The sequence below is a fragment of the Onthophagus taurus genome, chromosome 11, assembly GCF_036711975.1.
Source record: "Onthophagus taurus isolate NC chromosome 11, IU_Otau_3.0, whole genome shotgun sequence".
Classification (NCBI taxonomy): Eukaryota; Metazoa; Arthropoda; class Insecta; order Coleoptera; family Scarabaeidae; genus Onthophagus; species Onthophagus taurus.
This window is the reverse complement of record NC_091976.1, coordinates 33,789,151-33,815,866: the sequence shown is the minus strand read 5'-3', so window position 1 is coordinate 33,815,866 and position 26,716 is coordinate 33,789,151. Positions and strand designations below refer to the sequence as shown.

Genomic DNA, 26,716 nt, shown 5'->3' with positions numbered 1-26,716 from the left:
TACCAACCAAAGTTTGGGGGAAAAAAATATTCATCATCTGCGAGCGAGTTTCCTCTTATCTAATCTTCCGATTAAATCCCGATTCAGTTCGTTTTTAACCGCTGCTAATTCGTCTAGTTCGTAAATCACGATATAAAAGAAAATGTTTAGTACAATTTCAAGTACAACGGTCTTCCTCTTCTTTCTTTTTATTACGACAACATTGTGCGATAGCGGAGAAGAAGAAGAAGGAGAAACGACCGTAGCAGTTACTGCATCACCTTCAGCTGAAACCTTAGAGATTACTACTACTACATTAGCATCATCTCCAGCTGATATTCGAAAATAAACAATTTTCATTATCAACTACTCCGGTTGAAGACAGATCCTAAAGTAAGTTTTAAAGTTAAAAATCCTAAGAAAGGAGGAGGAACCTCCGCAAAACAAGATCAACCTACAACAACCACAGCGATGAAAGATGCATCTTCGATCATCAGAGGTTCAGTGTCTTTAATATGTTTAAATATATTAGGGTTAATTGTGTTTTAAAATAAATATAATATTAATTTTTATTTATTAATTTTGTGTTTTATTTATCCACTACACACCAGAGTGCGCATAACTCAGTCCTACTTACACCACTCAAATCTAGGTGGCGCCATTGTATTTAAATTTTTCTATTTAATTTTCTAAAAATCCCTAGATCTCTAGTTACTTTTAATACCAACCTAATTTTTTCCCCCCCAAACTTTGGTTGGTATCCCCCCCTATACCTAATACATTGAGGCGTGACGTCACCGCAGGAGCAACTTCCGCTCTAGAACCGGCATTCTTACACTACTAACAATATATAGTTGTGCTGTAGTCTTTTGTCAACAGTATCTAGACTTGTGACATCAATACCTAATCTTCTCCAAGCATCAAGTGGTCTTCTGCCAGGAGTATTTAGTTCTCCGTAAGGACTACGTGGTCTAATATAAACGAGATTTAGTCTCCTATTACTAATATCTAGTCATCTGCAATGACATTTTCGTTCTTTCCATCAATCTATAGATCTTTTCAAACAATTTATGATCGTCGTCATGCATCAAACAGAATATAGTCATTATCAAGAAGTATTTAGTTTTCTGCCAACTATATCTAACCTTCTGCAAACGCTAAGTAGTTTTCTAAAAGCAGCTATTGGAATCATTTGGGTTTAGGCGTCTTGAGAGACGTACTGCTACACCCAAATAAACATTAGACGTAGAACTAGAAACATTTGGATTTAGCCGAACGTCTCTCAAGACGGCTAAACCCAAATGATTCTAGTTCTAGGTATACTGGTTCATTGTTATTCAACGCTGACGTCACAAATGGGCCTTCGAGCTGTGTGCTTATTCCCGGGATGTAGCAATCCTCTTAGATTCTACTGTCCTTGGTATAAATATATAGCTACGGTGTGGATAGCAGTCCGAATTAGTGTGTGTTAAAATTATTTATATAACGGACACTCTCTTCCCCGTATTAATTAATATATAATTCATTATATCGAGGTTTTAATGTAATTAGAAAATTTAACCAGAAACTTCCTCCACGTTTTTTAATGAAACTTTAACAGCCGGTGGAAATGCTAGAACACCGCCCTCAAGTTTAATTTCGAATCCTCACACGGTAGAACTTGCGTAAGTTGGAATGAAAAAGAAATGATTGCGTTCGAATTGCTGAGAACTGATAGTGTGACAAGTTATCCAATTTCTAGAGTACACCTTCGACAGTTCAGGGTCATTTTATACATTTCTACATCATCTCATTTATACATTTCTTGGCGAGTCACACTTTTTGGCTTTGATACCGCGTTGATTAAGTTGTTTGTGTCAAAAATCGACATCAAATGTTTTCAATCACTGATGAAATAATAAATTGTTGCCAGACTTAGTAACATATTATCAGCTATCAAGGCATCCACAATGAGAACTTGGTTTTCATTATAGTTAGACTTCCTTAAACAATATATGTATAGTTGTGGTTATATGTCAAACAAGACTTGTGACATCAATAAATAATTTTCTTCAAGCACCAAGTGGTCTTCTGCCAGCAGTATTTAATTCCCTGTAAGGGCTAAGTGGTCTACTATAAACGAGATTTAGTCTCCTATTGGTAATATCTAGTCATCTGCAATGACATTTTCGTTTTTGCCATCAATCTAGAGATTTTTTCAAACCATTTATGATCGTCGTCATGCATTAAACAGGATATAGTCATTATCCAGAAGTATCTAATCTTTGGTTTTTTCTAGTCTCCTATGAAGTGTATCTAGTCAAGTATTTTTTTATTTGCAGTTACAACTACTCTATCTCGTACAAGTACCATTTAATCTTTAGCAGGATAAAAACAAATCGATCTTTCCAGAATCAGCATTGAGTTGATTCCAGAGTTCTATAAAATCCAATAAGGTAAGTGGATGAAATAGTAATTACCATTAGAAAGTGAAAAATCAAATTAGAAATGTTACTTTTATTTCGATTATAATTTTGATAAAGCAATCAATCAGTCCAACACTTGGAATTACTCAAATAAATTACGGCTTAACCCGGAGGAAGTTTTAAAGCCCTCCTTCTTAAGTCATTAATATTTTTCTTTCCGTGAACTTCCAGGCACTCGAAACTTTCCTGATTTATGGCTGGGTGACCGTACAATTACAGTTATTTACGTTTGCTGTTACGGGGATGTTATATTTCCCCGCTTGGTCGTTTATCTTTGGTCGTCCAGGTTAGAATTAAATTGAAAATTTCTACTACTAAAATGTAACGTCTATCTACACATGAAAGCGTTGCACATCTGCGTACAATACAACGGATTAAATCACTCCGACACAATCTGCACTGGATCGTGTATCGTCGAATCTCGCATACCACCGTTATGATTTCCAACACAAACACCCGAATCCAAACGCTTGAATCTGTCGGCGGAAATTTGATCTATTTGGTCAGTGGAATTACAGAAACGTCCCTATTGTTATTAATAAAATTAATACTAAATGAAGATGTTGGGATAAAGAAAATATAAAATGTACTTTGATGGAAGGGTTTATGCCCGCGTACGTAATCAAAGGTTTTACGGCTTATTACGCGAAGCCGCGCGTAAATAATATACAGGGAACGCCGTAAAAATGAACTGTGTGCTTACCGCATTGCGGACATGTCGTATATATTTTACGTTTTTCTCAAAAGCAACCTCAACATATTTTCATCCCCCCGTTTCTGGGATAAATTTTAAAAGAAAATTAAACAAATTTTGCACTTAAAGGTGAAATATGTTTATTATCACTCTACCGGTTTCGCTCTTTTCGGAGCATCTTCAGGAGTTCGTCAATTTTTTGAACAACTAAACATGTATGTGATACTTTATTGAATTAATTCACTATTAAAATGTTAATCTCTAAATATGTGCTATCATACATCACTTTTTATTATAAAATAAAAATAATAAATAATAAAAAGTGATGTAATATATATATATATATATATAAAATAAATAATATAATAAATATATATAAAATAAAAATAATAAATAATAAAAAGTGATGTAATATATATATATAAAATAAATAATATAATAAATATATATAAAATAAAAATAATAAATAATAAATAATAAAAAGTGATGTAATATATATATATAAAATAAATAATATAATAAATATATATAAAATAAAAATAATAAATAATAAAAAGTGATGTAATATATATATATATAATAAATAATCTAATAAATATATATAAAATAAAAATAATAAATAATAAAAAGTGATGTAATATATATATATAAAATAAATAATATAATAAATATATATAAAATAAAAATAATAAATAATAAAAAGTGATGTAATATATATATATATATAAAATAAATAATATAATAAATATATATAAAATAAAAATAATAAATAATAAAAAGTGATGTATGATAGCACATGTTTAGAGATTAACATTTTAATAGTGAATTAATTCAATAAAGTATCAGATACATGTTTAGTTGTTCAAAAAATTGACGAACTCCTGAAAATGCTTCGAAAGGAGCGAAACCGGTAGAGTGATAATAAACATATTTCACCTTTAAGTGCAAAAAATGTGAAAATTTGTTTAATTGAATTACCCAGGTGAAAAGAAAACAAAAATGAATATTAAATTTTAAAAGGCCTAAAAAGTTTTTATAAAATTTAGGTCGAATAATTCAAACAGTTTGTTTGTTTCCATAACTACAAAATGAGTGCCAAGATATTATTGATTTTATTCAAGGACGAGTATTGTTAAGTCGATAAAAATTGTGTTGCAGCAAACAACTTGTTTTAATTTCATCTAGTTTGCATATAACACCTACGGTACGAGGTTTGGGTTAAGCTCGGATTAGCCAAACAGGAAGCTGCTGATGACATTTCCCCTAATAATCGCGCGGCAGGAAATTAAAGGAAATAGCGTCGGTCGCGTACCGAACCAAGCGAAAAGAAACTTTAACCTAAAGTGTATAGCGAAACAGAGTTAGGTTTGTAAAAAATACAACGGATTTATCGCTTCGTATAAATTCTTGCGGAGGACCTACTTGGAGTCGGGCCAAGAACAATAGAAAAAGTGGAAGATACAAGATCAAAATTGTGGGGGAGAAATAAACATGTACGAATACAATCCAAATAAACGCAAGAGAAAAATAAAAAAATAAAATGTAAGACTCGGATTTATATATTTTTTTTTTCTGGTAAATTATTGAGGTTGAAATCCTGCTGTTTGACCTCCGGGTGCTATTACCTGCAAATCTGGGATTAAAACGGCCAGGACAAGATGGGAAGACAAAAGTAGTTTATACTGGAAGTTTTCGTGATTCCCAACGGAACAACGGGAATAAAACTTTGCGCGCGAAAACTCCAATAAATTTTTACCCGTATATTTTGGGCTTGTTTTGTCTTAAAACGTCGTTTGGATACATGGATTTATGCGTTACCTTATTTTAAAATGTTTTGAAACTCTTGTCAGTTGAAAGTTGGCGGAAAAGAATTGGATTCGATTTCTTTTATTAGAGATATCACGTCTTTGAAGACCCGGTGCTGATACGTTCACGTCAGAAAACTTAAGATCACGAACGCCACTGTAAATTAACCTTATTCAGCTGCAGAGAAGACGGGCAAAAGAGATTTTCCGCCCGGAGTGCGCGCCGGGGTTAGGGTTAATCGAATTTCGCAGGGGAGTTCACGCCAGGGACTCAGGAAATCCTGGCAATACACGAAGGACACCGAGTCCTCCCGGAGTTGATCCTCGATCAGCAAACCGTACACGTTTCCCGGGCGTTACAACTTCCCGGACAATATAATGCGCGTTTGCAGGGTTCGCGTACCTGACAAGACTTCACCTCGTTCTTAGTTAAAAGATTCATTAGATTTTTAAAGAGGGGTATTCCCAAAGAGTAGCGAATTATATCTTGGAAAATTTAATGTTCAGTGCTTTGGCTTTGTTTTGTGGAGAACTCGAGGAGTCCTTTGGGATGTACTTTCAACGAACTTCTGCCTTCGAACCTTAGGGAGTAGTTATAAGCACTGTGGCGTCGTTTAGGTTGACTTTACATGACTGAGTTATCTCAATGTAAAGAATCAAAAAAAATAAACAAATAAAGCAATTTTATTGAGTGACCTGGCAAAATTTAAAACGATTTATTCCCCGAAAATACATCAAAACCCATCCAATATCTAGACTAGATTTATGCGTATTTGCTGTTTATTTGTATTATTAGCGTGGTCCAGAACCATGCCATTTGCACCTACATTAGTTGTGTCCTAAATGTCCGTTTCAGCGAGTGCTAAATCACGTGCTATAAATTAAATGGACAGGTGTGCAAATCGATTGGTGGAAAAGCTTTTGAAGTTACATAAGTCTTATGTGAACCATATTTTCCTAATGGTCCTTTCGTTTTAATGATTTCAAAATTTGATATCATCAAATTTCTCCTATTAAATCGCATCTAAAACTCAATTCCCCTCGAGACCACTCGAAATACTACCGAATCGATTACAGAGAGATTTATAACTAATACTAATCTAGGTTTAGTTCTAGGTCTAGTGTTAGTTCTAAAACTAAAACTGGAACTAACACTAGACCTAGAACTAGATATATTTGAGTTTAGCCGTCTTGAGAGAAGCACGGCTAAACCCGAATTTTTCTAGATCTAGGTCTAGTGTTAGTTCTAGTTTTAGTTCAATAAAAATATGTAACATATTGATATCTAGTGCTAACTAGTCCTATCTAGCACTGTCACTAAAACTAACACTAGACCTAGAACTAGAAACATTCGGGTTTAGCCGCACGTCTCTCAAGACGGCTAAACCCGAATGATTCTAGTTTAAGGTCTTGTGTTAGTTCTAGTAATAGTGCTAGTACAATACTAAAACTAACACTAGACCGAGAACTAGAAACATTTGGGTTTAGCCGTGCGTCTCTCAAGACTGCTAAACCCAAATGTTATTAGTTCTATGTCTAGTGATAGTTATAAAGCTAAAACTAGAACTAACACTAGACCTAGAATGTTTCTTTCACCCGAATGTTTCTAGTTCTAGGTCTAGTGTTAGTTCTAGTTTTAGTTCAATAAACATATGTAACATATTGATATCTAGTGCTAACTAGTCCTATCTAGCACTGTCACTAAAACTAACACTAGACCTAGAACTAGAAACATTCGGGTTTAGCCGCACGTCTCTCAAGACGGCTAAACCCGAATGATTCTAGTTTAAGGTCTTGTGTTAGTTCTAGTTTTAGTTCAATAAAAATATGTAACATATTGATATCTAGTGCTAACTAGTCCTATCTAGCACTGTCACTAAAACTAACACTAGACCTAGAACTAGAAACATTCGGGTTTAGCCGCACGTCTCTCAAGACGGCTAAACCCGAATATTTCTAGTTCTTGGTCTAGTGTCAGTTCTAGTTTTAATTCAATAAAAATATGTAACATATTGATATCTAGTGCTAACTAGTCCTATCTAGCACTGTCACTAAAACTAATACTAGACCTAGAACGAGAAACATTCGGGTTTAGCCGCACGTCTCTCAAGACGGCTAAACCCGAATATTTCTAGTTCTAGGTCTAGTGTCAGTTCTAGTTTTAATTCAATAAAAATATGTAACATATTGATATCTAGTGCTAACTAGTCCTATCTAGCACTGTCACTAAAACTAACACTAGACCTAGAACTAGAAACATTCGGGTTTAGCCGCACGTCTCTCAAGACGGCTAAACCCGAATATTTCTAGTTCTAGGTCTAGTGTCAGTTCTAGTTTTAATTCAATAAAAATATGTAACATATTGATATCTAGTGCTAACTAGTCCTATCTAGCACTGTCACTAAAACTAATACTAGACCTAGAACTAGAAACATTCGGGTTTAGCCGCACGTCTCTCAAGACGGCTAAAAACGAATGTTTCTAGTTCTAGGTCTACTGTCAGTTCTAGTTTTAATTCAATAAAAATATGTAACATATTGATATCTAGTGCTAACTAGTCCTATCTAGCACTGTCACTAAAACTAATACTAGACCTAGAACTAGAAACATTCGGGTTTAGCCGCACGTCTCTCAAGACGGCTAAACCCGAATGTTTCTAGTTCTAGGTCTAGTGTCAGTTCTAGTTTTAATTCAATAAAAATATGTAACATATTGATATCTAGTGCTAACTAGTCCTATCTAGCACTGTCACTAAAACTAATACTAGACCTAGAACTAGAAACATTCGGGTTTAGCCGCACGTCTCTCAAGACGGCTAAACCCGAATGATTCTAGTTTAAGGTCTTGTGTTAGTTCTAGTTTTAGTTCAATAAAAATATGTAACATATTGATATCTATTGCTAACTAGTCCTATTTAGCACTGTCACTAAAACTAACACTAGACCTTAAACTAGAAACATTCGGGTTTAGCCGCACGTCTCTCAAGAGGGCTAAACCCGAATGATTCTAGTTTAAGGTCTTGTGTCAGTTCTAGTTTTAGTTCAATAAAAATATGTTACATATTGATATTTAGTGCTAACTAGTCCTATCTAGCACTGTCACTAGAACTAACACTAGACCTAGAACTAGAAACATTCGGGTTTAGCCGCACATCTCTCAAGACGGCTAAACCCGAATGATTCTAGTTTAAGGTCTTGTGTTAGTTCTAGTGATAGTGCTAGTACAATACTAGAACTAACACTAGACCGAGAACTAGCATTTGGGTTTAGCCGTGCGTCTCTCAAGACGGCTAAACCCAAATGTTATTAGTTCTATGTCTAGTGATAGTTATAAAGCTAAAACTAGAACTAACACTAGACATAGAATGTTTCTTTCACCCGAATGTTTCTAGTTCTAGGTCTAGTATTAGTTCTAGTTTCTGTTCAATAAAAATATGTTACTTATTAATATCTAGTGCTAACTAGTCCTATCTAGCACTGTCACTAGAACTAACACTAGACCTAGAACTAGAAACATTCGGGTTTAGCCGCACGTCTCTCAAGACGGCTAAACCCGAATGATTCTAGTTTAAGGTCTTGTGTTAGTTCTAGTGATAGTGCTAGTGCAATACTAAAACTAACACTAGACCGAGAACTAGAAACATTTGAGTTTGCCGTCTTGAGAGACGCACGGCTAAACCCAAATGTTATTAGTTCTAGGTCCAGTGATAGTTATAAAGCTAAAACTAGAACTAACACTAAACCTAGAACTAGAAAGTTTCGGGTTTAGCCGTGAGTCTTCATACGCACGGCTTTGTCTTCTTAAAAAATTTGATACGATCAAATCTCTCTTATTAAATCGCATCTAAAGCTCAATTCCCCTCGAGACCACTCGAAACACTACCGAGTCGATTGCAGACGACTTTTATTTTTTTTAAGTAGAAAATCCCTCCCTCCCCATCAAAGCGACAATAAAAACTAATTTCCAAGGTCCATTTCCGCCAAGTGCATCCTCGGAGCTCTCGGTGTAGTGGCTCGCGATTGGATTAGCACCGATGACGACATAGAAGCGAATGAGAATTGATAGCAGAGCCACCGTTGTAGAAATTGAATTAAAATGAAATGTGCGCTCTGCGAGTCGAATTCCACACCGCTAATGGCCCGACCGGGTCGATATTCCTGATGACTCATACGCGCCCTAGACCCAAACATTCACCCCTCTTTCAGAAACGTCCCCAGGGAACTTCTCTGTGGGGGCGAAACTGCTTAAAACCGAATTGTTGTTATCGCGGTGACTCAGACAGCCTCTCGAACAATTTTATTACTTTTCCCGGCGCGATTCTAAGTGGGGGTGATTATTTATAGGCGAAGAAGTCGAGGATAAGTCGTTTCGCATTTTGAGTACTACCATTTAGATCTGCGTTGGAAGTTGAATTACGTTCGAATTCTGCCGTTGAGCAATTTATAGTTGTAGCAATTACAAAAATTACGTTGTAACGCGGTACAAGAGTGGCTTCATTGAATTTCCATCGGTTCTTTGTACAGCTTCGCCCGATTATCGATCCTTAGACATGAGCTCCTCTCAAGCGGACACCAAACGCGTTTTGGCAAAGCTCTCCGGTAGCCTTGATCCTAATTATCCCCAGTAAATGGATTAACTGCATCGTCCTTCACGGGTACGTGAAGATCATTTTCTTAAGGGTGCGAAAAATTAACATAAATCGATAACTTAATCCACTTATTTAGTCTCGTATAAGAAAAACCTCAGAATCCTAATGCAAGTTTGCGAAAACTTGTCCCAACTTGTTGGATCGTTTAATTAAAGCGTAAAACTGCAGGATTAACCTCTCCTGGGGAAATCGACAACCCACTTTCCGCTTTTAATTGATCCATCTCAACACAAACGCAACCTGAATAACGTTTTAGAGAAGAATTATTAATACGTGATTGCTACAACGCCTCCAATCATACCCTCGAGCGTTTTACCATACTCCTTAGTACGGGGCGCTCAGTTATTGAGTTTGGTGTAACTGTTGAAGCACCGAAACTTTGATGCGTGAACTGCACGTGCTGTTAGTAAATATAACCGCTAATACGCAAAGTATCGTCGTGTAAACTGTCTTTAGTAAACTACAAAGGAACAAGTTTCCTTGAAATTATTAATTAATTCCGTTTGATGAAACTCTAAGATTTCTATTTACCTAAATTAAACCACATTTCATACTAAAGAGGCTTGAGCTGTTGGATTGATGTCAAAAGCATTTTCTATGACTCTACGTGGTTAGTGACCAAGATAAATTTTCATAAGATTTTGCTGAAATGCTTTATGTCTACTGCTTATTAAAGCTAGAACTAACACTAGACCTCCTAGTGACCAGACTCAAAACGGCTAAACCCAAATGTTTCTAGTTCTAGGTCTTACAAGGGAAGTATCAGAACTGCCCCTCACCGATTTTGTTGAAATTTGGTACAGCGATAGTATGGCCAAAAATAAGGTTTACGTATTTTTTTATACATGCTAATAAAGCCCCTGGGGCGAGTTATAAGGGTTGGAAATCGGGGCGAAATATATATATTCGCTTATAGGCTGAAAACAAAAATAGCTATCGAAATGTGGTAAATGTAAACTGATATTCATTTTTAAAGAGCTTTCCATTGATATATCACACATATATCTGAGGGCTTCAGGTGGTAAACTACCCCTAGATTTTTGGAATATTTTAAAAACTACCCTGTCGATTTTGACGATATTATGTGTACTTATAATACGTTTAAAAATATTAATGACGTGTTTTTTCTTATTTGCCTCTGACCATCCCCTGCAAAATTACGGGGTATAATACATAACCCCTTTGCTTAAAAATAATGTGATAAACTGTAACACTTTTGAACGATATTTTGAAGAAAACCATAAATTAGTTGTGAATTAAGATTTACGCAGTAAAATCAACCCTATACGACATTAAGGAGTGCCTGGAAATTATTTTTTGTTGCGAAAATTGTTTGTCGATTTTGGTACAATTTCCCATGATGTTTTTTTTATACGTTAGGTAGTACTATTGTAACAACTTACAAGGGTTAGAAATTTGGGGTAGAAAATATATTTTCGCTAATAACTTTCATACTTCTACAGAAAAATGTTTTTTATCCTTATTCTATTTAAATAACACAAAAGTTAGGATAATTATATAAATATTTATTAATAATGAGTTAAAAAGGAACTGACGTGTACAAATATTAACTACAGATTTTGTCAAAAAAGCAAAAGAACAAATCCAAATATACGGACCTGAGAATACCTATAACTCTAATTAGAGTGGTTTTAATTTGGAATTCCATTCAGGAAGAACCTTAACCGATTTAGGGGGTAAAACCTTGGAAAGTGTGGCCCAGTCGGTGTCATCGACAACACATAGCTACCTAGAACCTAGAACTAGAAACACTTGGGTTTAGCTGCATTGAGAGACGCATGGCTAAACCCAAATGTTTTTAGTTCTAGATCTAATGTTAGTTATAAAGCTAAAACTCGAAAAGTTGAAACTTTCTAGTTCTAGCAACTAAAGTAGTTTATTGGGATACACGACCAACACGACAAAGGCTAGATAATTGAAAAGAGGCTTCCTTTTATCTTTACCGAGCTTTCGGAAATTTTATTTTTCCTTCTTCATAGGCAACTACAATATTGAAAAACAAAAGTTACAATAGTTAACAAGCAAAACAATTGAACAACTTACAAAAATGGATTGCATAAAGGAACCGAACCAAAGGTAAACATGAGGTCGCAAACTTTGAGCACTAGACATATCTCATAAAAACTATACTTCTAATAATTCACTAAAGGTGAGCAATTAAAGATCAAAAGATACTAAAAATCATTACAAAGTTAATTTTGAAACTATTAAAATAAGTATTACATACAAAGAGAACACGTTAAAATGTTTCGTTAAAAGTTAAGACGCAATAAGTCACGTAAGTTTTTTATACCACAAAAACTGGAAAAGAAACAAGGCTGGCCAACCGTCATCACGGCGAAACACCAAATACACCAAAAGTAACCACTAGGTGGCGTTGAGAGGGGGAATAAAATTGAAATTATGAAAAAGGAAACAAAAACCGAAAAAGAACTAGAAAACCAACGAATCACCCTCAATCGATGTTTGATCCCTTCTACCCCAGTCCTTCATAACAAGGTAACTGTAAATAGAACTAAGGTTTTGGGTGTCAGTTCTGAAGTTTAAGGAATTAACCTCTTTATTGATGTAAAACATCTCTAAGAACAATCTCTTTGAATAAATTGATTCTTTATCAACAATCTGAGAATTCTCAAAATTAAAATGGTGACCACTGAGAACATGGTGATGAACCAACGCACTCTTGTTTTCATCTCTAGATTGACAATCACGTTTATGTTGTTTGATCCTAGCATCAAAATACTGACTGGTAGTGCCTATATAGGTTTTTTCGCAATTATTGCAAGGAACCCTATAAATAACATTAGATTGTAAACCTTTAGGAACCAGATCCTTAGTCCTTGAAAAACAGGTGGATAAAGGCAAAGAATTGCATTTAGCAAACCTAACCGAGTCACACCTCAGAACTGAAACAAGTTTATCAGTCAGCCTGGGGACGAAGGGAATCTTAACAAAGTGGGTCCGGGGGCCAGGGAGGCTAGATATGTCGTGTTGGTCGTGTATCCCAATAAACTACTTTAGTTCCTAACAGTAACGACCGTTACTACTCCTAAATTTCTAGTTCTAGGTTTTACGGACTCTCCCTTACGTGTATTAATCCGTTATATCGAGGTAGTTACCATTGTTAAAGAACTTTTAACATTTTTTTATAACCCGCATAGAAAGTAAGATCAACTCAACTTTAACTTAAGTATTATACCTTAAGCCTTAATAAATTACTTTTACGTAGACACCTGCTCCTTCTAAATAAGGATACATCAAGTTATTCCACCTGCTCCTTATGTTACAATTATACAAAAAAGTCGCAATAAAATGTTCTTTGTGTTAAATTCATATTCAAGATTCAACATTTATTAAATGACGTAACGTAATAATCTGTTAAATCTTTGAACCATATTTACTTAAATGTAATTTATTTATATTATATAAGATTAAAAAGGGGGTATATAAAACAAACACGTTTTGCATACATAACATCGGTAATAAAAGCAATTTCCACATGAATACCGCATCTCGCGTGTCCAACACAAGGAAATTGATGAGGTCTGCTGCCATTTTTCAACGTTTTTATGCGCGATATATATCTAATAATCCTTCGAGTGTAAAAAGTGACAAAAAGGGGTTGGAGATGGCATGAAATAGCGCCGTGTCGATATACTTTTATTATTTCGTTACACAACGCCCTTTTCTTAAAGATTTTTGTAGATTACATAACGACGCAATTTCCTAATGTATCTCACAACGTCACGAACTTTGCGTTTCGAATAAAATAAACATAAATTTGTTCCATTAAGAGATTTCCCCTTGCAGCGGTGCATTAAATTTTCCTAAATTTCCGAAACTAAGAAAGAGCGGTAATTTGTCGGATTTCTGAAACGAAGGCGGGCACTTAATTAACGCTAAAAATAGATTACAATATCCCCTTGATGTAATCGAGGCACGCAAGACACTTTCAATTAGACCGGGAAGAATTTATTCCAAGAGGGATTCGTCGCTTGGGCTATCGCGACCCAGTTTTCAGCCTCCTTAATCAGGCGCAATTTCGCATTATACTCTGTTTCAGAAGGAGCTGCTTGCTCCGACTCGCAAATTGGATGTAGTCTTGTCGACACCTCTGAGAACGTTAAGTAAACTAAGATTCGCGCCGTCTTGTGTACTCTACGCCCTCCCTTTTAGAAATCCTTCGTCTGCAGAACGCATTTCAGGGTTCGCTAACTGAAATATATACGTCTTATTTAGTTTACCACCGTACTCTTCATCGAATCCATTCTTCAAGACAAATTGGATCATCACGTTCTAAAGATAACCACGTTACCTCCTCCGAGAGAAGCTTGTCACCACCGGGAATAGAAAGTCCGTTTATAACTCTGCCTTTCTAGACATTTTCAGTCTCTAAAAACGACCACCCTCGATGCTTATTAAATTTCTGCTGAAAGATAAATCATCCGAGGGTGAGCAAAAAACGACAAGCCAACTTATTTTATTGAAACTTTGAAATCTTCCTAAGTTTACATCTGTAAAATTGCTTTAAAATTTTTGTTTGCCCTACATTTATTTTCACTTAGTCTTCACGCCCGACAGGTAATTAACCTTCATGTGAACTCTAGGTAAAGTTTGTCAATTAGGAAGCTCTGCATTACCGGCACCGGCGTTAATTAGACCGGACAAATTTAATTAAGTTCCCTCTATACATGTATAGATGAAGCGTCGCGACGCGTAAGAAACCAACGTTGGACATCAAACCGCCATCTCATTTCTAGTATAAAGCACACGTACGTGACGAACAATGCGTTGACGTTTTGAAATATTCAAATCGGACTGGTGCACCGCGCCGCGCCGGTGAAAATGTATATTTATAGCGATGTCGGAATAAAATCGAACTGCTGTCACGGTCGATGCTAGCACATTGTAGTTCTGCGTCGCGACGCCATACATTGTACCAAGCCATTTGTGCGGGATAACATAGTTTCCGATCGCAGGACAATGAGTAGCCGACTCCGTTAACATCCTCATTCAATTCTTACCGATAACGTTTAGCGGGGGAACATTTTTAATCCAATATTGAATAAAAAAATCACCCCCGGGGATGAGCATTACTTTGTGGATTAAATCCCTTTACGGCAATTCATTAGATGGGGCGCCCCCTCGCATTGGTTTCACGTAACTGCGCTGTTAATTTATCCTCCCACGCCGCTGTGGGTCACCATACGCACTGTGCATAGCTGACGCTATCTAAATATCGCTCATTCCGCCTCGCTTATAAACTATACCCGTACTGCACAGCGCACCCAATTTATCAGGACTATAAATCTACACTCCACAGCATGAATCCTGTCGTTTGTATGAAGTTTTTTTTACACGTCCTCGGTGACATCCCAACTTTAGATCATCAAATAAACGCTTATTTATTACTATTTACCATAAAAATTTGTAACGTTAAAAAGAAATTGAAAAAATTGACGAAATATTTATTAGAGATATCAAAGATTTTGAGACACAATGCGCCTGAAGACGCACGGCTAAACCCGAAACTTTCAAGTTCCAGGTCTAGTGATGCTTGCACTTTTAATTCAATAAAAATACACAACAAGCTAACGCTGAGTAAGAATTAAAACTAGAACTAATACTAGACCTAGAACTAGAAAGTTTCTAAACCCGAAACTTGAAAGTGTTAGTTCTAGTTTTACACCTACACTGTCACTAGAACTAATACTATACCTAGAATCATTTGGGTTTAGCTGCACGTTCCTCAAGACGGCTAAACCCAAATAATTTTAGTTCTAGGTCTAGTGTTAGTTCTAGTTTTACACTACAATTATCACTAGAACTGACACCAGACCTAGAACTAGAATCATTCGGGTTTAGCCGTCTTGAAAGACTTGCGGCTAAACCCGAATGTTTCTAGTTCTCGGTCTAGTGTTAGTTCTAGTTTTACACTAGAATTATCACTAGAACTAACACCAGACCTAGAACTAGAATCATTCAGGTTTAGCCGTCTTAAGAGACGTGCGGCTAAATCTGAATGTTTCTAGTTCTAAGTCTAATGTTCTAGGTCTAGTGTTAGTTCTAGTTTTACACTAGAATTATCACTAGAACTAACACAAGACCTACAACTAGAATCATTCGGGTTTAGCCGTCTTGAAAGACTTGCGGCTAAACCCGAATGTTTCTAGTTCTCGGTCTAGTGTTAGTTCTAGTTTTACACTAGAATTATCACTAGAACTAACACCAGACCTAGAACTAGAATCATTCGGGTTTAGCCGTGTTAAGAGACGTGCGGCTAAATCTGAATGTTTCTAGTTCTAAGTCTAATGTTCTAGGTCTAGTGTTAGTTCTAGTTTTACACTAGAATTATCACTAGAACTAACACAAGACATACAACTAGAATCATTCGGGTTTAGCCGTCTTGAAAGACTTGCGGCTAAACCCGAATGTTTCTAGTTCTAAGTCTAGTGTTAGTTCTAGTTTTACACTAGAATTATCACTAGAACTAACGCCAGACCTAGAACTAGAATCATTCGGGTTTAGCCGTCTTGAAAGACTTGCGGCTAAACCCGAATGTTTCTAGTTCTCGGTCTATCTAGTGTTAGTTCTAGGTTTAGCTTTATAACTATCACTAGACCTAGAACTAAAAACATGTGGGTTTAGTTCTAGTTTTAGTTCAATAAAAATATATAACAATAAAAAATATATATAATTATATACATATATATATATATATATATATATATATATATATAAGTAATATCTAGTGTAACTAGCACTGTCACTAAAACTAACACTAGACCTAGAATTAGAAACATTCGGGTTTAGCCGTTTTAAGAGAATTACGGGTAAACCCGAAACTTTCTAGTTCTAGGTCTTACTTGGTGTTACTTCTAGTTTTAGTTCAATGGAAAATATACAACAATCTAACGCTGAAAAACAACTAAAACTACCGTCTTTGATTTATACATACATCGCATAGACAACTCTAGAACACCCCGAGTTTATCTACGAACATAGAATAGAGCAACGAAATATTTATTATAAACATCAAAGACCATGCGTACCAATTAGCCTAAAGTAAACACAAGAACTTCTCCCAAGAAAACTCTCGGTAGACTTAGCTGCATATTGCCCCTAATATCCTCAAGACTTAGACTTCCTGGAACTCTTTGCATAAGAAAGACAATGATATAAAAAACTTGGTCGAGTTGCGTTTAGTTTCAGGAATACATTAATAGTTAACTAGGTTCGAAGGAGATAATTAAAAAAGTCGTATCTCAACAACTAATTGAAATATCGCATTTTAAAGGAAATTTAATTTAATTTTAGTGCCACAAAAATATTTTCTTAATTTTTGTAAACACCGAAATTATAAATTGTTAATTTAACTCGTTTATTAATCATGGAGTCAATAAAAGGGGAACTTTAAAATGCGATTTCTCAAATACCAATTGAGGTATAATGACCAAATATAAAGCGTTTTAATGCAAATTTAATCTAGTTTTAGTGGCTCGAAAATAAAGTTTTAATTTTCATTAATTTGATTCCGATTTTTTTATTTATTTTCTATATATCCATAAATTAATTTTTAATTAAATTACTAGATAATACTCGATTAACACCAGGTTAAGCATTGATTAGATAATTAAAGTTTTATAAAACTCATTATTGATTTATTGGAACCTTAACTCAAAATTAACACTCGATTAACGTCAGATTAGACATTAATATTAAACTTAAATTTCAATTTTTATAAAACTAATTTTTAATTTATTGCAAAATTAACTCAAAGTTAACTCTCGATTAATGTTACGTCAAGCGTTGATTAATATTGGATTGTTTTGGTAGTAGTTAACGACATTTTCGATCGATTAATGCTTGATTACGATTTTATAGATATCTATTGCGACATTAACTCGAAGTTAACTCTCGATTAACATTTGTTTGAACGTTGATTAGTATTGGACGAAGATGTGGAAATTATTAACGATTAGTGTTCGATTAAATTTTATAAAACTCATTTTTGATTTACCGCGACATTATTCAGAGTTAACTCTCAATTAACGTCGAATTAATTATTGTTAATTACCGTTTGGAATTAATACGACGGTTTAATTTATAATAATCATAGGAAGTATTGAGTAATGAAATACATTTTTTTAAGAATTGTGTTTTGAAAGATGGCGTTGACATGTCGCTCTATTATTAAAATGATGTCCATTCGTCGTCTCTTTTTGTCGTCATCCTCGCGGTTAGTTCGGTTGTCCTCCGTGTGCTGCCAAAAGGCGACCGCGACGTCGTCACCGTCCTTCCGCATGTTTACATTCGCATTTCCTTGGATACGCTCTCTCGTCGCAGGCCCTTTGATCAATATGGTGTTTGCAGCGCGGGCACAATGCGCAATCGTCCTACTGAAACAGAAGCCCGATCGGCCGCCGGTTTCCCACGAAAAACGACGTGGTCCACTCACCGTTTTGCTGCTTCTTTGTAAAATCCGGAAATCTCTATTTGTTTCTTGATAACGATATAGATTCTTTGTCCCATTTATTACTTTATTTTTCATACTTTAAAATCTGGGACACAACTGGATCTTGTTGTCGTTTTATAAATTGAAAACGTTCCTTATTAGGCATGCCTCGCTTACTCTTTAAAGTTACAAAGGTACGAAATTGAGTTAATTTCAACCCGCGTTTACCTCCATTGTGTTTATATTACACTCAACCTTTGATGTTAGAATAGCCCACTAGCTTATTCTTACACGTTGTTTATTGTATTATTATTATTATGCATTCGTACAAAAATATATTTCCTTCACTTGTATTTTATACGTGAAACTATGTCCTAATAGTCCTCGAAGGCGTCGAACGCGCACCAGGGTCATATCAACTTTTACGAGATCCTTTATTGTCGTGGCAGCTGCACTACGTTCGATCTCTAGACGGTCGGTTGCTTCTTTTATGTCGAGCAAATAGGTTCGTATTCATATTTTACACGTTTCGTTACCTCTTTTACTCAATCCCACTGGTAGCATATTGATTACCGTTTATCCTTGGACAATGCCGCCGCGATACACGGGAGGAGCAATCAATTTGGTTTATGAAGTATAGGTAACGGTACCACGTTAAAGAATGGGCTTACTACGGACGTTGTAAATCAAGTCTCGCGCCGTGAAAGGAGCTTTACCAAAGCTGCTCGTAAAATTAACTCCGTTCGCGATAAAAACGGAAAAGGAAAACTTATGGTCTTGTTTATCTGACCTAGTACAACACTATCTTAAATGACAAATTTATTTAAAAAAATTTACCACATCAAATTGCAAGTAAACGTCGCTTCGGTTTAATTTATACCCACCAAGTTGTTATTAGTTGGTTATAGGCGATGGTATTGTCACGAGGACATAGTTTATGTTGGTACTCGTACGCCAACGCAAAGTTTTACTCCAAGCTATTAAATCACTACGACAGATCTAAGAACTTCAAAAAAAAAACAACTAAAACAAGAACTTAATTTAAACATAGTAAAAAAGAACAATTTAACTACCACTCGGTGGGTTGTTGAGTGAATTATTAATTTCGTGAAAGCACATTTTTGGTCTAAGCGACGACGATTTTAGAGGGTAGTAAAATGGTGGAGGCGGCGTCCTCAAATTGACAGGCTTAAATTTCGTTAATTGTCGGGGAAATTGGTTTTTTAATGGAGTACCATTACGCGTCGACATCGGCCCGCCTCACTTCTAAATTGGAATGGACCACAATTTTCAAACACACGCGCTTTAGATTTTCATTGTACTATAACCGCGATATAACGGACTAATATGGCGAAAGAAGTGCCCGTTATATTATGTCGTTATATGAAAAAAAATTTAATTTGCATTTTAAAGACTCTGAAGATGCACGGGTAAACACGAAAGTTTCTAGTTCTACGTCATCATTGCAAGTATGCAACCAATATTACAGTACGCAAATTGCGCATTGCAATAAAAATACTGCGATATTGGTTGCATATTTGTAAAGATGACGTCGGGTACGATAATTAATTAACACACTGTATATATAGTTATTATATTTAAATATAATACAATAATAATATGACTTCAAAATATTTTTGCAATAAATAATAACAGTTTAAATAAGTTAATCTAGGTTATCTTGCATAAACATTCCCAACCAAGTATTTATCTTATTTACAAGACGTTAGCTTAAGTGATATTTAACAGACACCTTTTTCTAGGTTAACTATCCAAATGTGTACATACTCTTCTATAAACATAATAAAACTGTTTTGTTAGTATCTATGTAACGCTAACAAAGTAAATTTGTCCTAAATTAAATGACTTCGTACACCTCAATGGATGTTGCGATAGTCTTGATGAATAGAGTGCGGTCAGCGTATCTACTGCTGAATAAATCACGGAACCAAATATTATCCGGTAACGGAAAGTTAAAGAAACCTAATTCGCTTCTCTTTAAAGTTAAAGAGTAAGTTAAGCTGCGGTCATAAATTCATTTGAGTTCGCGTTGTAACTTTATCCTGTTAGTTAGTTATAAGGTCTTGTTTATTTAGGACTTGGTTTAAATTATTCATAACGATCGAGTTGTTATAATAAAAAGGGTTTTATTATTTTCCATTATTCCACAACATATATTAAGAACCGTTACGTTTGCAAGTATAATTCTGAGATCCCCTCGGACACACTCTATCTAACTAAGTAGTAAATGTGCATGAGTTAACGCTTCCCAGTTTTGTAACAGTTCACAATGCAGAGTTGTTTCTCTAACTTTGACTAACTAGACTTAGTACACAGTTAGTTACTACAAGGTTTAAACTTTGCGGGTTTAAAATAACCCATAGACGCATAAACCCATAGTATTTTTTTTTCCTGTTGTTCTTGCAGCGATGACTCAGAATAAGCATCCCATTTCGTGTTACGTAAAGACCTAGAATGCGCCCCCCTCTCTCAGAAACTTGCCGCACGACAATAGACAAAGGACTTCATTCATCAAAACGACGGCTCCCTTCATACTGCATTACGTTCATTAATTATTATGGCTTGTAAAATAAATAAATTGAATTATACATATATTACAAATAGACGAAACATATTTGAATAGAAGTACGATTTATTCAATTTCATTTAATTTAAATATAAAAAAGATTAAAGAGAGATGTTAGTTGGCTAACGAATTGTATTTATGGGTGGGATTCGACGTGTGAAGTCTAAATTTATTTGTAGACTAAAGTGTGTCATTACCATCCCGTCGAGCTGAGTGTTGACTCGACATCTGGCATACAATTCCTTCTCTCGATAATTAGGATGGGATAGGCGTTGTTAAGTCAATCATCAAATTCATTTAAGATAATTTAATTTTTTTTTCGAAGTTACGAAACTGACTTATACAGAATTTATATTAATAATCTTATAATGGTCCATACTAATGCCCGTTATATAAATTCCTAAACTGTCTTTATAACTATACAAGAATTTATTTTAACAACAAAATCATAAAATTTTGAGTATAAGAATTCTCATAAATTAGCAATCACAGCTGATAGAAGAGAATTATATACACCATTCGTTTTCTAGATTAATTTAGAACATTTTTCATTCAAAAAGTTTCTTTCCATCGTTTTTAGTTTCGGATTCAAAAAGAATTTAACACCAAAAACCTCAATTTTGGAGTTTTAGGGCTCTCTTAACTTTGTAAGTAAGTTATTAGTTATTACCGCTGATATCAAAAAATTGCTTTTACTATACAGTGTTTAGATTAATTTCGAATATTTTTTTATCGACAAAACACTTTCCCATCGTTTGTAATTTTTGAGTCAAAGTTAACTTTATAATAAAACCGTTAGTTTTAGAGATTTTAAGCTTTTTAGGCCCATCAATTAGGAAATACCGCTTATAGCACAAAATTGTTTTCACTGTGACTTTTTTAGATCAATTTGGAATAATTTTTGTCGATATAATATTTCTTTATCGTTTATAGTATTGTTTCAAAATCAGTTTTGATGTTAAAAACGTAAACTATAGATATTTGCGATTTCGTAGTCTTATAAGTTAGGGATTATCGCTTATAGAAGAAATTACTGTGTAGTAATCGCTTTTTGTGTTAACTTGTAATATTTTTCATAAATAAAATTTGTTTCCATCAGTTTTACTTTTCAACAAAGACGCAATTTTAGTATCAAAAGCGCCAACTTTAGGCATTTCCGATTTCGTAGCCTTATAAGTTAGGGATTATTGCTGATAGAAGGGATTATTGTGTAGTAAACGCTTTCTATGTTAACTTGGAACATTTTTCATCTATAAAGCGTGTTTCCATCAGTTTTACTTTTCAACAAAGACGCAATTTTAGCATCAAAAACGGCAACTTTGGACATTTGCGGTTTCGAAGTCTTATAAGTTAGTGATTATAGCTTATAGAAGAAATTACTGTATAATAATCACTTTTTGTGTTAACTCGGAATATTTTTTATCCACAAAACTTGTTTCCATCAGTTTTACTTTTCAACAAAGATGCAATTTTAGTATCAAAAGCGCCAACTTTAGGCATTTGCGGTTTCGTAGCCTTATAAGTTAGGGATTATTGCTGATAGAAGGGATTATTGTGTAGTAAACGCTTTCTATGTTAACTTGGAACATTTTTCATCTATAAAGCGTGTTTCCATCAGTTTTACTTTTCAACAAAGATGCAATTTTAGTATCAAAGACAGCAACTTTGGACATTTGCGGTTTCGAAGTCTTATAAGTTAGTGATTATAGCTTATAGAAGAAATTACTGTATAATAATCACTTTTTGTGTTAACTCGGAATATTTTTTATCCACAAAACTTGTTTCCATCAGTTTTACTTTTCTACAAAGACGCAATTTTAGTATCAAAAGCGCCAACTTTAGGTATTTGCGGTTTCATAGCCTTATAAGTTAGGGATTATTGCTGATAGAAGGGATTATTGTGTAGTAAACGCTTTCTATGTTAACTTGCAACATTTTTCATCTATAAAGCGTGTTTCCATCAGTTTTACTTTTCAACAAAGACGCAATTTTAGCATCAAAAACGGCAACTTTGGACATTTGCGGTTTCGAAGTCTTATAAGTTAGTGATTATAGCTTATAGAAGAAATTACTGTATAATAATCACTTTTTGTGTTAACTTGTAATATTTTTCATCCATAAAATTTGTTTCCATCAGTTTTACTTTTCAACAAAGACGCAATTTTAGTATCAAAAGCGCCAACTTTAGGTATTTGCGGTTTCGTAGCCTTATAAGTTAGGGATTATTGCTGATAGAAGGGATTATTGTGTAGTAAACGTTTTCTATGTTAACTTGCAACATTTTTCATCTATAAAGCGTGTTTCCATCAGTTTTACTTTTCAACAAAGATGCAATTTTAGTATCAAATCCAGCAACTTTGGACATTTGCGGTTTCGAAGTCTTATAAGTTAGTGATTATAGCTTATAGAAGAAATTACTGTATAATAATCACTTTTTGTGTTAACTCGGAATATTTTTTATCCACAAAACTTGTTTCCATCAGTTTTACTTTTCTACAAAGACGCAATTTTAGTATCAAAAGCGCCAACTTTAGGTATTTGCGGTTTCGTAGCCTTATAAGTTAGGGATTATTGCTGATAGAAGGGATTATTGTGTAGTAAACGCTTTCTATGTTAACTTGGAACATTTTTCATCTATAAAGCGTGTTTCCATCAGTTTTACTTTTCAACAAAGACGCAATTTTAGCATCAAAAACGGCAACTTTGGACATTTGCGGTTTCGAAGTCTTATAAGTTAGCGATTATCGCTTATAGAAGAAATTGTTGTGAAGTATACACTTTCTATGTTATCTTGGAATATTTTTCATCCATAAAGCGTGTTTCCATCAGTTTTATTTTTCAACAAAGATGCAATTTTAGTATCAAAAACGTCAACTTTGGACATTTGCGGTTTCGAAGTTTAATAAATTAGGGATTATCGCAGATGGAAAAAAATCGTATATACCATTCGTTTCCTGGATTAATTTCAAACATTTTTTTTTGATAAAGTTTGTTTCCATCATCGTTTAGAAAATCCCTAAGAATCGATAATTCAAATTTTACTTCATATCCTTGAAAATTATTTGTCATCGGCAAAAATGGATATGATAAATGTAATGAACCACTCCTAGGAGTCATAATGAGTCTTTAAAAGATTGTGTCGGAATCATCATGTTTTTAAATTATAATTCTGTAAATATGAAGCGAATATTTAGAAAAATTAACATAATAAACCGGTAGATTGTAATTTAAAGAGTTTGAGTGGGATTATACACAACTATTTGCAATTTTGCATTTTCCCATCTGTATACCTGGCAATCAGATAATCGGCTTAAGTAAACGACCGCGATTATTGTTTGCGAGCTTTTCCGGAATTCGACTTAATTGACCCGGAACGTACTGGGCACACGCGTTCGCTAATTGGGCCGAAAGTTTACCGGGATTACAGGCTACCCATTACAGAATTGATGGAAAATCGAACACGGCTCTACCTTATTTCGCCCGATCTCGAGCACATTCAAATCTGTATTCATCCGTTAGCGCGAAAACTATTTCTGTTGTGTTTGCCGTTACGTTGACCGCAAATGACCAAGCTAATTCACGAAACGTTATTCAAATCAACATTGTTTAATACTTTTTGTGGTTCATTAATCGGAATTTATCGCGAACCATTCGGGTTATAAATACGACTTTTACGGCAAATTACGAGATAATTAAGTAACCAAGCGTTTAAATTATTTCGTGTACAATTTACGTCTATGTTAAATCCGATGAAGATTCCTGGTCTTTGCATTGGTTTCGAGTACATACCATAAGCAGTTGATTTATGCGTTTTGGGATTACATGTCCGAGCCTCGGACAGAAGTTTTGCATTTAAATTAGTTATCTACACAACACCAACCTACATTGAGATGAATTACGAAATATTGATTTTTACGATAAAAAAGGCTTTTTCACCTGCGTGCTCTTACTTAACTTTTAACTTCCTCCCCAACTGTTCGAAGCAGGTGTTTTTCGTCCAACTAAATTACTACTTCTTTGCATTTATTATCCAGTTTGTGTCATTCAACTTTACGAAAGATCTCGAAAGAATGCTACCGAATATACCTGATGTTGTGTCCTTCCAAGAACCGAACGGTTCAAGATAAAAAAGCGTCTTGAAACGAGAAAATAAGACAAAGCTTAAAAATCTTTTAACTCTAATTTCATGGAGTATTAAACGTGACACACGATTATGACTCAGTCTAACAAATTCGAACCCCTTTGCGTGTTTTGAACGATCATCTAACGTTGCTGAAGGAAGTCACGTTCTAAGTATTCCCGTTGAATAATAAAAAAATATTAATATAAACTGCGCAAAAAAAAATTCGTTTATGTTTGAATAAAAAACCGATTATTTATAAATTTAATATTCGTCGTTACAATTTAATTAATCCCCCATTATTGAATTTGAGCAAAAAGCGGATCGAACGGTAAAGAGATTACAAAGAGGTTTCTTTTGCCGGCCTTCCTAGGAACACGGATTTAATTAAAACAGATCAAAAGATCCAGTTGAATCTGTTATAGAAGATAAAAACAATTATGCGAGAATTTTGAAACTTAATATAAAATAATTCGCAACTTTAACCTTCATTAAAACTATATTAACCACATAAAGCAAATAGAACGGATCAAATTTAATTACGCGATTACGTTTTGATGATTTAGCAATTCGATTTTAAACACATTAATAATTTTAGTCCACTCAATGTTCGTGTTAAATTAAAAAAAAAATTGTCAAAGAATTCTCCATGTGCGAGTTTAACGTTTTATGATTTTATAGGAGCGCGTGGGTGAACTTTCACACCGGTTTCATGAAAACCGATTTTTAAAAAGTACGTTTCCCCCCGGGTTGTTTAGTTTCAGTTTCCGAAAAGAGATTGGTATCGAATTCGAGCGAAATACGTCCAGGACGGGGTTTCGAAGTATAACTAAAAAATCGATGATGACAGCCGTCGAACGCTGTACGTTTTTTTTTTCAGAATTCGGTTTTCAGGAGAACGATTTTTGAGAGCTTACCGTGACGCTAGGTGAAGTGGCGACGAGGAGGATCCCGAGGACCGCTGGGATTCGGTTCATCTCCGGAGCTTTTTCCCAGGTCGAATTAAACCGCCGGTTGAGGAATCACCCTGTGGGATCACTGCACTAAACACGACTTGGTTCCCGATGGGTGTATTCGGCACTGACGGCAGCTCCACCTACCAACGGGAAACTGCGCAAACGTGGGTTCCGAACCGCTCGCGCCTCTCATTGAACGTCCCTCTCCCGCTTTCCGTGCTTTAATAAAGAATCCGGGATTCAGGCCAGGACTAAGGCAATATACAAATTTATCAACTGAAATAAAAAGTTTATTCCATGTAATCTTGATTTTGCATGAATCTATTCGAAGTTATGATTACTTCTTTAAAAACTAGGTAGATAAACTTCTTTCTATCTATATATATCTTTTGAAATGTTATGTTTCAATTTAGTTATTAATGACTTATACTAAGCTCTTCTACGTCAATGATCTCTCTTCTCCAGCATATCCCTTAAATCTTGCTCCTTACATTCTTCTGTTGAGCATTAACTTTCTGTAGTAACTGCATGGAGCAGTTTTTGGTTATTTCGTAAAGCAAGGAAATTTTTTGCTGAACGTTAGTTTTGATCCTGTCTCCCATTGAAATTGATTACGGCAACCTTCCAAAGGATTACTCAGGCTTCTAGGACTCACCACCTTAAAAATAATTCAGTCATCTTAGATTTGCATCATGATCCTGGTTGATTTAAAATTTATGATACATTTTGCAAACTTTGAAGTACTCAATCTAATACAACTCAAGTAATGGATACTGCAGAATCAATATTAGGAAAACAAGAAAGATAAAAAAGAGCATCATGGTTTGATGAAGACTACAAAGAATCGATAGAAGAGAGGTACAGAGTACATAGGAGATTTATGGAACGTACAACAAAGAAAAGGCAACAAGAACGAACAAATTGTACAGCAGGAAGAAAAAAGATCATGTGAACGGATAGATCGAAAGAATTATTCTTGCAGATAC

At 34.8% G+C, this 26,716-nt stretch overlaps 1 protein-coding gene across 1 annotated transcript in view; it reads right to left on the bottom strand.

Moving 5' to 3' along the window:
- Positions 1-25,933, bottom strand: part of LOC111423570 (amyloid-beta-like protein) — a 52,057-nt gene extending 26,124 nt beyond the window's left edge. Inside the window, exon 1 of the mRNA XM_023056827.2 lies at positions 25,692-25,933. Within this exon, the coding sequence (XP_022912595.1) occupies positions 25,692-25,751 (60 nt within the window). The 5' untranslated portion in view covers positions 25,752-25,933. The remainder of the gene's footprint in view (positions 1-25,691) is intronic.
- Between the last annotated feature and the right edge of the window lie 783 nt (positions 25,934-26,716).